General features: G+C 37.8%; 1 protein-coding gene across 1 annotated transcript in view; it reads right to left on the reverse strand.

Annotated features, from left to right (window-relative positions):
- Nucleotides 1–1,033: 1,033 nt before the first annotated feature.
- herc4 (HECT and RLD domain containing E3 ubiquitin protein ligase 4) overlaps nucleotides 1,034–12,403 on the reverse strand; it is a 14,656-nt gene continuing 3,286 nt past the window's right edge. Inside the window, exons 6-24 of the mRNA XM_079248373.1 lie at nucleotides 12,363–12,403; nucleotides 10,895–11,021; nucleotides 10,586–10,740; nucleotides 9,414–9,490; nucleotides 8,784–8,908; nucleotides 8,586–8,645; nucleotides 8,175–8,286; nucleotides 6,688–6,877; nucleotides 6,435–6,607; nucleotides 6,204–6,323; nucleotides 6,020–6,118; nucleotides 5,760–5,927; nucleotides 3,150–3,293; nucleotides 2,863–3,029; nucleotides 2,709–2,775; nucleotides 2,549–2,631; nucleotides 2,251–2,434; nucleotides 2,057–2,159; nucleotides 1,034–1,972 (exon numbers count right to left, since the gene is read on the reverse strand). The exon at nucleotides 12,363–12,403 is cut by the window's right edge and continues 55 nt beyond it. Of these exons, the coding sequence (XP_079104499.1) occupies nucleotides 1,764–1,972; nucleotides 2,057–2,159; nucleotides 2,251–2,434; nucleotides 2,549–2,631; nucleotides 2,709–2,775; nucleotides 2,863–3,029; nucleotides 3,150–3,293; nucleotides 5,760–5,927; nucleotides 6,020–6,118; nucleotides 6,204–6,323; nucleotides 6,435–6,607; nucleotides 6,688–6,877; nucleotides 8,175–8,286; nucleotides 8,586–8,645; nucleotides 8,784–8,908; nucleotides 9,414–9,490; nucleotides 10,586–10,740; nucleotides 10,895–11,021; nucleotides 12,363–12,403 (2,404 nt within the window). The 3' untranslated portion in view covers nucleotides 1,034–1,763. The remainder of the gene's footprint in view (nucleotides 1,973–2,056; nucleotides 2,160–2,250; nucleotides 2,435–2,548; nucleotides 2,632–2,708; nucleotides 2,776–2,862; nucleotides 3,030–3,149; nucleotides 3,294–5,759; nucleotides 5,928–6,019; nucleotides 6,119–6,203; nucleotides 6,324–6,434; nucleotides 6,608–6,687; nucleotides 6,878–8,174; nucleotides 8,287–8,585; nucleotides 8,646–8,783; nucleotides 8,909–9,413; nucleotides 9,491–10,585; nucleotides 10,741–10,894; nucleotides 11,022–12,362) is intronic.

Here is a 12,403-nt window from a genome sequence, read left to right on the forward strand (position 1 = left end):
TTCGAGGTAATGCGTTTTGACATGCAACATACTATTTCTTTCCAACAAAATGCTGATTCCCAAGAACTGTTGATGAAATACTGAGCATATCACAACACGGTGTGCAGTATGTGCCTTAAAAAATATGGGGATTGAACAAGTGGGGGAGAAATGAAGTGGCAGGACTATAAAACAGATGAAAAGTATGAAGTGATAAGGAGTACTGGGGGAGTTAAGTAAAGACCTATTACAGGATTCATCTGGGACTTTAGTTGATCGGTTTCTTAGCTGAAGCTAAAAGTTGTCATTTTTGAGCAAAGGAAACTTAAAAACAGACTGATGTGCCTTGTGGAAAAGCTAAGACTAAAATTAGTGGTAACAGGTCTTATATGGACCCACGGTAAGTAGACATAAATGACTGAAACTACATTTTTGTTCAGTGATTAGATGCCAATTTAAATAGTTTTTAATGTATTTTTCTATGAAGCATTACCACTGAACACAGACTGTGGCATCTCCTAATCACAGGTAACTCACTCATTTTGTATCCCGTCTCTTCTCTGAGCTCCCCAGGCAAATAAAAGCAGTCCAACTTTGACTCTCGTCTCTTGAACAGTGTGCTGACTTCCAATTGCTGGTGTGTGATGCAGCACAGGGAAACCAAACATAACGCATATGATACAGAGGGTGATAAAAAGAAAAGTTGTGAAAAATGGTTTCTTAGGCTCTGGATAAAGCAATGACAAGAATCTGCATAATGTCAGCATCACATCAAAATGAGTCAACAGTTTTAAGGTCAGAAATGTATGTAGTTTTGCCTTTAGGCTTAGTCAAGCCTCCTTGTAATATTCTAACGGTCAGTCTGTGTTAAAGAATAAAGGTGTTGCAACCAAACACTAGCTCATAAGAACCCTACAAACTGTTATACCAAGATAAGGCAAGAAATGTAAATTTGTATCCTAATGATTTCTAATGAACCTTTCAGAAGGCAGTACTTGGAAAGACTCAAAAGACGACACTTTACCTCCAAAGTAACATTTATTTCCGCGGCTGTACTTTGATTTTATTTGTGGATTGTTTAAAGCACACAGTCAATAAAATCAAGTCGTGCTCCACACTGCTCTCAATCAAATGTTACAGCAGTACTTACTGGACACATTAAGAGTTTCTTTACACAGTTTAGATTTTAACATTTAATCTACAGGGGTCGGACATAACTCTTGTAAAATAGTGAATGCAGTTGCCATGCAGATAAATATGCATGGCAGCAGCTTAATATGTTTGATTTATGTTGATATTGACAAAACTATAAGTTGTTTCCATGACTTCAGCGTCTCAAAAACTTAAAAATTTTCAACAAAAACATGGCAGCACTGCATCATATTTTAAGCTCTGAATAGGTATTCCTGCTGCATGTCATTGTATCTCACAAGAGTTATGCTGTTGAACATCATCCCTATGCTGCATTCACCAGTGTCTGCTTCATCATACTTGTCATGAATAAAAGCATATCTACATGAGCAATATCAAATGTGAATCAACTCGTTATAGGGCATCAAATACTGTGATGGCAAAAAAAAAAAAAAAAAAAGTTGGAAAATCAAAGTAGACTTTAATGTAATATTCTGGACATCCAATGTAATTATAGCGTTGGCAAGGATCCCTCTGACCAACAAAGCGTCCCATTATAACAGCTGAAGTGATATTAAAACGTCTGGAAAAACAAAACTTTTGGGAATGTGTTTGCCATCGAAAGTCTAGACAAGGGACATTTCCCTTTAATATCAAGCAAGATTAAAGCCCTGATTGTGGTTTATCGCTTGTAAAAGCTTCTCCCGGAGTGTTTCTATGTCGGTGTACTTGGGGAGATCCAGAAGGTTGAAGCAGGTGTGGGCTACAGGTAAGTAGTGTTCCCCTCCACCAGTAGGTTGGATCACAAGTTTCAGGCTTTTCATCCCCAAGATTGGTATGCGGTCGCTTCCTGTGAGGAACACTAAAGAGATGGAATGAGACATGAGCTTGCTGAATTACTGAATGTGTATTTCTGCATAATTCATACATATTTAGGAGCACTTACAGAGAAACTGTTTCTTCTTCTCTAATGGAAGATCGTGGAACACCTCCCAGAACAGCCTGATGGTCGGATGGTCAGCCCAGTACTCTCCTTTGTATTCAGTACCCTGAGGAGTAAATCAAAACGATCGATGTAGCTCGTGGTAAAACAGGCTGATGAAATCACATATTTTACTCAATCATGATTGAGAATAAGACCTTTTCAAGCTCCATCCAGTCATAGTTGGTGTTGCCGATGACCATGGCTTGCAGTTCGCTCGGCTGGAACAGCTCCAAAACCTTTCCACCGCACACTTTGTGGAAGCCTGCGTAGAAGCACTCGAACAGCGGGGCTATGGATGAGTTGAAAATGTAGTCCACGTAGGCATTGACAAAGTCCTGCCTAGAGGAAGGAATGCCAGCAGAGAAGTGAAGTGAAAAGGGAAGATATCACCCTGTTCCCTGGTTACATTTAAACACCGTCAGCTTCTGGACAGCACAATGCAGGAAAATCTACCTGTTTGTTTTATTGACATTGATGTTTTCACCATTTGGCACAAGTTCAAAGACCTCAGTGGCGCCGTAGTTTTCCTCTGTGACCTAAAGAGAAAGTATATATGGTTTAGTTTTGAGAGTAACATCATTTGTGTATTAATATTTACTGAAAATCATCATACCGTGAAGTTCAAGCAGAAAGTTTCTTCAATGTCGTCTTCGGTATAGTCCAGTAAGTGCTGCAGACTCCTAGTTGAGAGATGCAGAATATTCCAAAAGTCAACATTTTTAACATCTTGCACATAAAAAATAAAACAAAAACCTCGGAGAACAGACCTTCCCACATCTGGCATTAACTCTTTCAGATCATCCAACGTAGGCTTCTTCTTCAGAAGCTTTTTGTAAAGGGCCAGTGGGAAGTTGAGCTCCACTATGGTGATATTGTAGATGGCCAGACCACAGATGACTCCAATGAGGTTGAACAAGTCAATATCCTCAAATGTCTGCAAAGGACACTCAGTTACTGTAAAATATTTCATGTAGGACCGTGTCTCAAAGTGTGCCAACATGGTTTACTGTAAACTGCATGTGGTATTAACATGAGAGACAATCAAAGCTGGCACCTTGTTTGAAAACCAGATGAGCCTGGATTCCTCGTAGTAACGAAACATGCCATACTTCGGATCTAGGAGCTCTTTCATGATCAGGAGGAAGAACTCCTTTCTCACACCTCCTGCATCAACTGCCTCTTCTCCCACAAAGATCACCTGTCATAAATGTTGCAAAGCAGTCAGGAACATCAAAACGACTAGAAGGGACATTATTGTGAGTTGTGAGTTGAGTTCTAGCTTTATTTTCAACATAGCTAAACATTAAAAATGTTTTACTTTAGTTAGCAGATTCAGTTTAAACTAACTATTTTTGACAAATGAGCTTGTTTCTCAGATTTAAAATAAAGTCTAATTTCAGGTTTTTTTTTCTTATTTAAATATTGTTGAACTCATAGGCTGCCAAAGGAATATTCTGCGTTGTTGCAGTTTCTGAAAAAGGAAAGCCGATTTAGCTGGACGTGTGTCAAAACTGAAGGTCAAAAGAGGAACAAAGAAGACCCGGGTTGAGAGAAGAATTTCTGTCAGCCAAATAAGACCTAAACTATTCCGGTGTAGCACTTTTTATACTATCAAATACTTACAGCTGAGGCAAAGTCACTTAATAGAAAAATTATTAAAAACCTTTAAAAAGAGCAGTTTCAGACATGAAAGTGGGCTTTAAAACCTGACTAGTGTAGAGCTTAAAAAAACAAAAGATTATCATTCTAAAATACCACGATTTTAAGTATTTTGAGAAATGGGAGTTTTGAGATGAGGGTGAAAATTTGTATTTGTCCTTTATGTACGGCCTCGGAAAAAGAGAGACCACGACTGAAAGTGTTAAAATTGCTGTTGGGAAATTTTCTACCACGCCTACAGCAAAAAATAAAGAAATGTTGAGCTTTGCTTGATGGTTTTGTAACCATCCATTTCCCTTTTGATATTTTTAACAAGGTTCACGTGGATATTGAGCTGGCCATGACAGGTTCATGATGTTTCAGTCCTCCATCCATACCTTAATCGCTGGCTGTGTAGCATGGAGGACTGCCCTGCTGTAATTCTCTGAGTTAGGGAGAACAGTGTATTCATCAGGACATAAATGTTCTTTTAGGATAACGTATGTGACTTTATTAATGCATTCTCCACAATGACGTCTGTCTAATTCCAGTCTTGCTGAAAAGCCTACAGATCATCACAGATCCTCTTTATTTAACAGTCAGGTCTCCATCTAACCACAAAACAACTCAGCGTTTGGCAAAGCTGGAAAATGGATTTAGAGAAAATGACCTTACTTCAGACTTCTACTGATGTGTTTTTCAAACCTTAGCCTGAGGTCTTCACTTCTCTCATATTAAGGTGAGTGTCACACGACTCTAGTCCTGCCTGTAGGAGCCTGTTCCCAAATGTTCTTGCCGTGCACATAACCCCAGTTTGACAGTCACTCCATGTCAGCCTATGGATCCTGAGTGATGAGTTTGTGGTGATCCCTTTCAGTTCAAAGTTTGTTTTTGCCCTCTGCCAGACTGTACCTTAGTTGTCCTCATGCAGCAGAACGAGAGATGCTTGTGTAGGAATTTAATTTTCAATAGTAATACTCAAACAGGCTGATTTAAAAGTCCCATATCATGCTTTTCTTTGCAACAATTAATATAAGTGTGAGAAGTCCAACCATACTGTTTTCAAAGTATATTACCCCAAATTAAACCTTGGTAATTCATTCCAAAAGTGGCTCTAGTGAGCTTTTCGGAGAACAAGCTATTTCTGTCTCTGAACCTTTAAACGTTGATGAGCAGTGCCTGTCCACGCCTTTTACAGGGAGAGGATGCGGCTTCTGCTGGTGCCCGCTCTGGGATTTTAGAGGGCAGACTCAGGTAGTCAGGGGCGGGTCAATAGTAGTATCCACTATCCCTGCTCCACTATTGGGGGGAGTGGTTATTTAATTTTTTAATCTACAAAGGGAAAGATTTCAGACTCACTTGTTTGAGCATCACTAAACAGTGAAACAAGCGAGAGAGGTGACAGATTTATCTCATTTTTTGGGCTTCGTACGCAGGCTACAGGGACACATATGACTCTTTGAAAACCTATAGAAAGTGAATTTTGCACAATAAAGGACCTTTATTAATAAATAGCAGTGGTTTCTTTTTGTTTTCCAAAGCTGCATTAAGTAAGCAGAGAATGCAGATCACATATCAATAAAATACAGGTAAACCATGTGATGAAATGAGATCCAATAAGAGCCATGCCTTTCTGCTGGATCAGTCACGAATTGAATAAGAAAATCTTTGACGAAAGGGACAACATATGAATATCAAAATTTATATAATAATTTGTATAATATTTTTGAATAATTCCAGCAAGACAAAAAAAAAAAAAATCATTGATAGCATCCTAATTGGATAGGACAGAGCTGGGTGTGGTCCATCCAACTCCTACAGAAAAAGTACAAAACTAGAGTATGAATCAGCTGATCATACTGCAGTCAAGCTAAAATGAGGCATTTCAATAGAAGGTGATGACAGAGCCTGCACCAAAGCACTATTTGAGATCAATAACATGAAATCATGTGAACCCATACATTTTAGCTTCAAATACACAATTATGCACCTGCACATTGCAAGTGTTGATTTCAGCAGCGTTTACCTTCAGGGGTTTCTTGTAGTCGACATTCTTGGATTTCCTGAGGACTTCCATGGTGTCTCCGACAATATTTTCCCTCCGAACAACAAGGATGAGACACGGATTGACAGATTCCACTGCTGGCAGGAACATGGAGCTAAAGTTTTGCATCTGAGCCTGATCCACTGCCATCTACTTATAAAACACAAAATGATTAATCACTGATTACACTACTGCAGAATGAGCTCTGTTACACAGACAGTCTAAGGGATCGTGTAAATTACCTGCATCTGTATGACAGCATCAGTTTGGAGCAGGGTGGTTTTTGCTTGGGCATCAAATACAAATGGATACTTGCACAGAGTCACAACGCCATCATGACCCTGATGATAGAAAGAAAAAGTCACTAAAGCCAAAACACAGACATCAAAAAGTTAGCAGTGAATCTGAACGCAGCAGTGGACACACCAGTGGGTACATCTGCTTCTGAATCCAGCTGACATAGTCGTTTCTGATGTCTACCAGGTCATTCAGCTCCTGAATGTAGAATTTATCATACTGAACGATGTGACCTGCTCTCTCGTTTACCTGGAAGAAGGGATGTAATCAGTGAGTCTTTAAGCAAGATTTGGGGAAAAAAAAAAGTTTGACAACTGATGTAACACAAATCCAAACAAGTTTTTTCCCTTCACTTCATACCTTGTGCAGGATTTCCAGAAATCTAAAGGAAGTGTCCAAGAAACAGCTGAAAATTCTCTGCTCTGCCACGGGAATGCCCATCTTCTGCATCTGGAGCAGATAAAGAACCACTTCCTTGTACAAATCAACCAACCGCTGAAAGAGTGGGGGCTCAAATGTAGACCACCAGTTTCCTGATGAAAAGGCAAGGCACAACCTTTGTTACTGAAGGTTACAAAGTGACATTAGTTATAGAACGGAGACACCATCTTACCCAGCACTTTTAGTGGAGCCTCTTTCAGGCTGATGACGCATTTGGCAAATGGGATAGTGATGGTCACATAATTGCTTCGGTCCTTGAAGAGAGGGCATTCTGGGAGAGTGAGGTAGAGTCTCAGTGCTTCAATGTCTGGGGGAGAGTTCGTTAACCTGGGAATCAGGTTCTTCTCTAGACTGGCAGCAACCTGAAGAATGGAGGAGGAAGTGCATAGATCTGTTAATATTTCTGAATCCATCTCTGAATTAGGCCCCTTTGTGTTTCTAATTCTACAGATATTGTATTAATAAGGTCAGGTATGGGGCCACGTGAACCAATATGAATATGGGATAATGTGTTTGGACAGAATAATGCCTCATTGTAGAAACTCATACAGAGTGTTCGTAATGTCTCTTTACAATTTAACAAATTTATTAAAACAGCAAAGAAATCTACTGTCCCTGTCTCCATAAATTTATTGTGAGGTGCACAAATTGAGGTGTGTGATGGTGAATATCATCCATAACTATTCATGTAGTTATGATAACTGTGTTTCCAATTTTGTTTCAATAAACCACAATAGATATTGTCCAATGCCTTGAGGAGCATTTTTGGGTTCTATTAAACAGAAGCTTTTTCCTTGAAGGGGTACCTGAGTCCATGGGAGAAAGATCATTGTCACTTGTTTTTGTAATACCTTTTTTTTTTTTTTTTAAATTGTAAAGAGACTTTATTGTACCACAGCCATCCATCAATTACAACCAGTTTATTGCAAACAAGCAGACATATTGTCAGTCCATCCCAGGGCCACACAGACAACCAACATAACACATTCACACTCAGATTTACAGTCACTTATTAGCCTGACTTGTTTGTGTTTGGCGTGTAACTCCACAAAGGAGACCCAGCAGGTTCAAACATGGAACAACGCTGACACAATACTGCATCAGGATATTACAAAGCACTGCTTCGACAAAGGTTGTGTCAAGATTTAATGTGTATTATTACTGCAGCCACTACCGGACAACTGACTGAATCTGTACTGGGAGCCCTTCCTTTCATTCTTGATCCTTTTCTCTTTTGGAAATTTGGAGCAACATTATCAAAAGATTATTCTTTTACAATGGAGCAAGGATATAGTCAAATTAGGACTTTTCTTTCTTGTAATGTTTTCTCTCTTTTTAAGAATGTGCCATATTTTTTAACTGATCACTCCTTAAATTTTTTCTATCGCGGCGATTCATCATATTCTGTTTTTAACCTTGTGACATGTGCATTGATGTTTTTTGGACCACATAATACAATCAAAACAAAATCAACAAATGGAATAAACTCAATATGATATATTAATAAATCAGTGACAGACAACAGCCGTTCGGGAAATTTCTCATTTGTTAAATGTAGAACGAACGACTAAAAATGGAAAAATTGTTTAAACCTCTTACAAAAACATTTGGAGCTGCCTGGATATGTCAAACTGAAAGGCTTTAAGTGCAGCCACAAACCTGCTGAGCGATCTCAGGGTGATCTTGCTGCACTATTCTGTGGAACAGTATGCGAGCCATGTTCATATCCACGCCTGAACATTTGCTGCTGGTACTGTAGTGATCTGGATGACTGTGTAAAGAAAACAAGCTTCAGTAACACATGCCGACTCACATGCATGAGGAAGTGGTGACCAATCAACACATTTAATTAAGGTGCAAAGAACTAAATTTCCAAACAGAATTAGCCAATTTAATCTCTGGAAGTTAAAACAAATCTAAAAACACTTCTAAAAAAACTTATCACATTACAGAGCTGTCTCAACAGGTTTATTTAGTGAATTAGCTTGCAGCAGCACATTCCTGCTGTTAGCAAACAGACTTGCAATGACAAACCGAGTGAGAAACTCGTTTAATATAAAACATGATTACCTTGTTGACAGGAAACAGCCATTGAGGCAGCTTGCTGAGGAGAAGATGAGGTCAATCTCACTAAAGGAATCAAAAGAGCAAATAACTGGTGTGATTAATTTTTTACAATCAACTCTCTGAACAGAAATGATAGAATCAGACATTCATAATAAAAATAAATGTCTATATGCCAGCATTATTCTGAGGAGAGGACTGTACTTGGAGATTTCTGGTGGTAGTCTTCCTGGTGAGTGGTTCAACCAGTTTTGCACGACATCCTCACTCAAGCAGCAAATTTTTCTTTGGAGATCTCGCATCCTCTCGTCATATGTCTTCTGATCATTCTATAACAAGAGGAAAAATTGAACAACATACCTATATGAACTTGTGCAACTTGAACGAAAAAAAAATAAAAAAAAATCAATAAATCAGCCAATAACATTTAATTTATATTATCAGACTGAAAATGGTTTAAGATTTGTGCCCACTCAAGTGCTCATTGTTGCTTAGTTACCATCATCTTTTGACTTTTTAATATTTTAAACATTTATATCCTTTAATGCTTTTTATTTCAAATATGTTTCATGTTACTTTAGTTTGAGACTGGGCGGTTACAGTCAAGATTTATTTCTACTCTGTTGCTCATATCATTGATCTGGTAAGGCCCAATCCTCTGTGATTATGATTGGATGCTAAAAAGCATATTGAACTATCTTCAACTGAGAGCACAATGAGAACAGCAAGGGGCATGAAGGAGTATGATCAGCTTCATCAACAATGAAGTTCTTGTATCCGATTGAAAAGCAAAGAGGCTGGGGTGCAAATGGCAGCGTTGAGATAAATGCTTACATTGGCAGTGCGATAGTGAGCAAAGCTCTGATCTCCTCCAGCATAAATCCTTTTGACAAAACAGCTGCTCTCCAGATCTGTAACGTACATTGGTACAGCAGGTTATTATCAATGTTCAACATTTAATGTGTGCGATATGACATCATTTACCTCTTTATGCTCGGCCTGGGTATCGCCACTAATTTCCTGAACTGATTCAATTCAATTTACTATAATTTCATTTGATAAGATTTGAATTTTGCCTGACTCCATGACCTCTGTTGTTTTGGTTCCTGTCATCTTATTCCAACTTGTGAGGCACTGCGAAGACATTTAATGTTTAAACTTATGCGGCAGCTGGAGGAGTAAAAAAACTCCATCAAACAGGCTTTAATAAACTCTCAGCTGAGCTGTTGTAGCTATACCTCTGACCTGAGGAAACACTGGATGGAGAAACTGTTTAACAGTCACATGGACTAATTTTGTGTTACCTGTGCATTTATGTTTGATGATGATGTTCCTTTTATATATATATATATATATATATATATATGGACCATGTGTCGGTATTAAAGAAATAATTAGTTAAATCTGATCTATTCATTTACAGATTTAACTAACAACAGATTTTTCTTGAATATCAAAGACATTCAGAGATATTATTTTTCTGTTTAAATACTGAACCCATTTCCATAATCATTTAAATCAGATATCTGGGAGTAATCAGATTACTTTAATAATTTGCTCTGATGCATCTACATGCACTTCTGATATATGTAAAAAAAAAAAAATCACTGTCTACATTGAACATTGTCCCTTTTTAATTTAGATTATATACGTGCACGGTGACATCACTTATTGATTTGTTATTATTTATTTATTAGGTTATTTTCAAAACATTCAGTGCTAGTTGAACATGGCAGAGTCTTAGCATCAGCTAGGTGTCACTGGAAAAAACATAAATAAAACAATCTCTGATTTTCATGAATTGATATGGGATTTTAAAAAATTTGAATTAATTTAAACTGATTTTGAAAATCCAGCTCTACTTAAAGCAAGTATTTTTATTTGGGAAAAATAAATAAATAAATAAATAAATAAAGGAGGCCAAAGGCATGAAGCTGTTCCAATGAATGCACTTATTGCTGTCTAGTCTTCAGAAATCACTTGATGTTTTATGTAAGGAGTCTCACCCATGCCTGTTGAATCAGTGGAAACTACCCAAGGGCCTTTAACAGGTGCAGGGCTTTTTCTGTTGCATGTGGAGCGCGTACCTAGCTGCCCGTTACCTCCAAGCCCAAATGAATCCATCTTCTCTGCCAAGGGTGTGAAAGCCAGCGTGTGCTGCCTATCAATAACAGTCATTTAAAAATATGTTCAGAAATTTTGGGACATTGAGACAAAGTTTAGTTGCAGCCATTCACCCAAGAGTGTCACCCTATGCAAAGTTATTTTATGCCAGGAAATAAGACTAAATGTCTGAAAACATGTAATGAATTTACCTTCCACATGCAATCTGTGTGACAACATTTCCCATAAGCTCAAACACTTTCCTTGGATTGATTTCATGGTTCGTGCTGTTATGACCAAGTTGTCCGTATCCTCCTGCCCCAAATGTAAACACACCCCCTTCCTGTAAAATCAGAAGTCATGATGAGATGGGAACAGACAAAAGAAACATAGAAGATGCAGTGATGCTTTCAGTCCAGCCCTTCAACATACCCTATAACATCACACCCTTAGAGAAATGTTTGAACCTGTAAGTCTGAAGACAGGGACCCACCTTTACATATTTTCATCCATAATTATTTAAAATCTAAAATTTCACATCTTGATCCAAACATTTTTCTATCTGGCTTTTAATCTCTTTACCTCACTTGGTAGCAATGTTTGTCTGCCCATGGAACTGAAGCATTACTGCTTCTTCACAGTTCATGTATCAATCTTTAAAATTCTTATATCAACATATTATACTGAACATGACACTTTTTTCTTTCCAGCTTTATTGCTGAAACATACAGCAGAGTCATTTGGGAAAGAATTTTAAAGCTGATTCTAAGATGAACAAGTTTTAACCACCATTTATCTTTATTCACTCTTGCACTTAGTTTAACCAACACTTCTGAACTAGTGGTTTTGATATCCCAAGCATCGTTCACACAGGAAAAAAAACGTAATAATCAAAACAATATCCTTCCATATAAGCATTTCACCTCACTTCAATAAAGCATCTCTGTCCATTAGAGTGAATCTGGAAATCATACCTTAGTCATTCACTTGGGCCTGCATGAGTTTGGGTACATGCACATACAAATTATAATGGTAGAATATATTGATTAATTCCTACCGACTATCCCTGTCACAACAAGGTTTTACTCACCTGACTAACCTGCTGAGTTTTACATTAAACACCAAGTTTAGTTGCATCGCTGTGACATGCATTGTAAGATGATCACAATCAGGGAAGCCTGCAGTGATAAACAGCAATAAAAAGATGGGTGCATGTGCCACCATTTTCCAAAGTTTCTGGTCTTTGTGTCTACATATTTATATTTTAACCAAAGCCAAAAGTTGCATGTTAAATAAATGGTTAGAGTAAAATTGTGTTTGCATGCGGACAAAGGGCAAAGACGAAAAGAAAAAACTGTTTCGAAAGTCATCCTGAACACAGTCTAAGAAAACCTAGATTAAATCATGTGACCTGAATTTGAAAGCTCTGAATTTAAAGTTTCTGATAACTCTGTTCTTCCTAAAACCCTTTTGACACTGGTCAAAAAAGACAAAATGAATGGGTGCTTTGTGCCAGCAATCTATTTAAATCAATCAATCAATCAGTTTAAATTAATCAAAATAATTTCTGATTTTTAAATGGTAAATGAATAAGTAAATGTTCCAAAGTCAACACATCTTCAAATCAAGATATTTAGCAGACAAACCTGCAGGTTTATCATATAAATAAAATAATTTAACTTAACTTGGTAAGTGCTGCTGTGTGATCCTCTCCACAGGAG

This window comes from Telmatherina bonti (assembly GCF_933228915.1).
Source record: "Telmatherina bonti genome assembly, chromosome: 11".
NCBI classification, from domain to species: Eukaryota; Metazoa; Chordata; class Actinopteri; order Atheriniformes; family Telmatherinidae; genus Telmatherina; species Telmatherina bonti.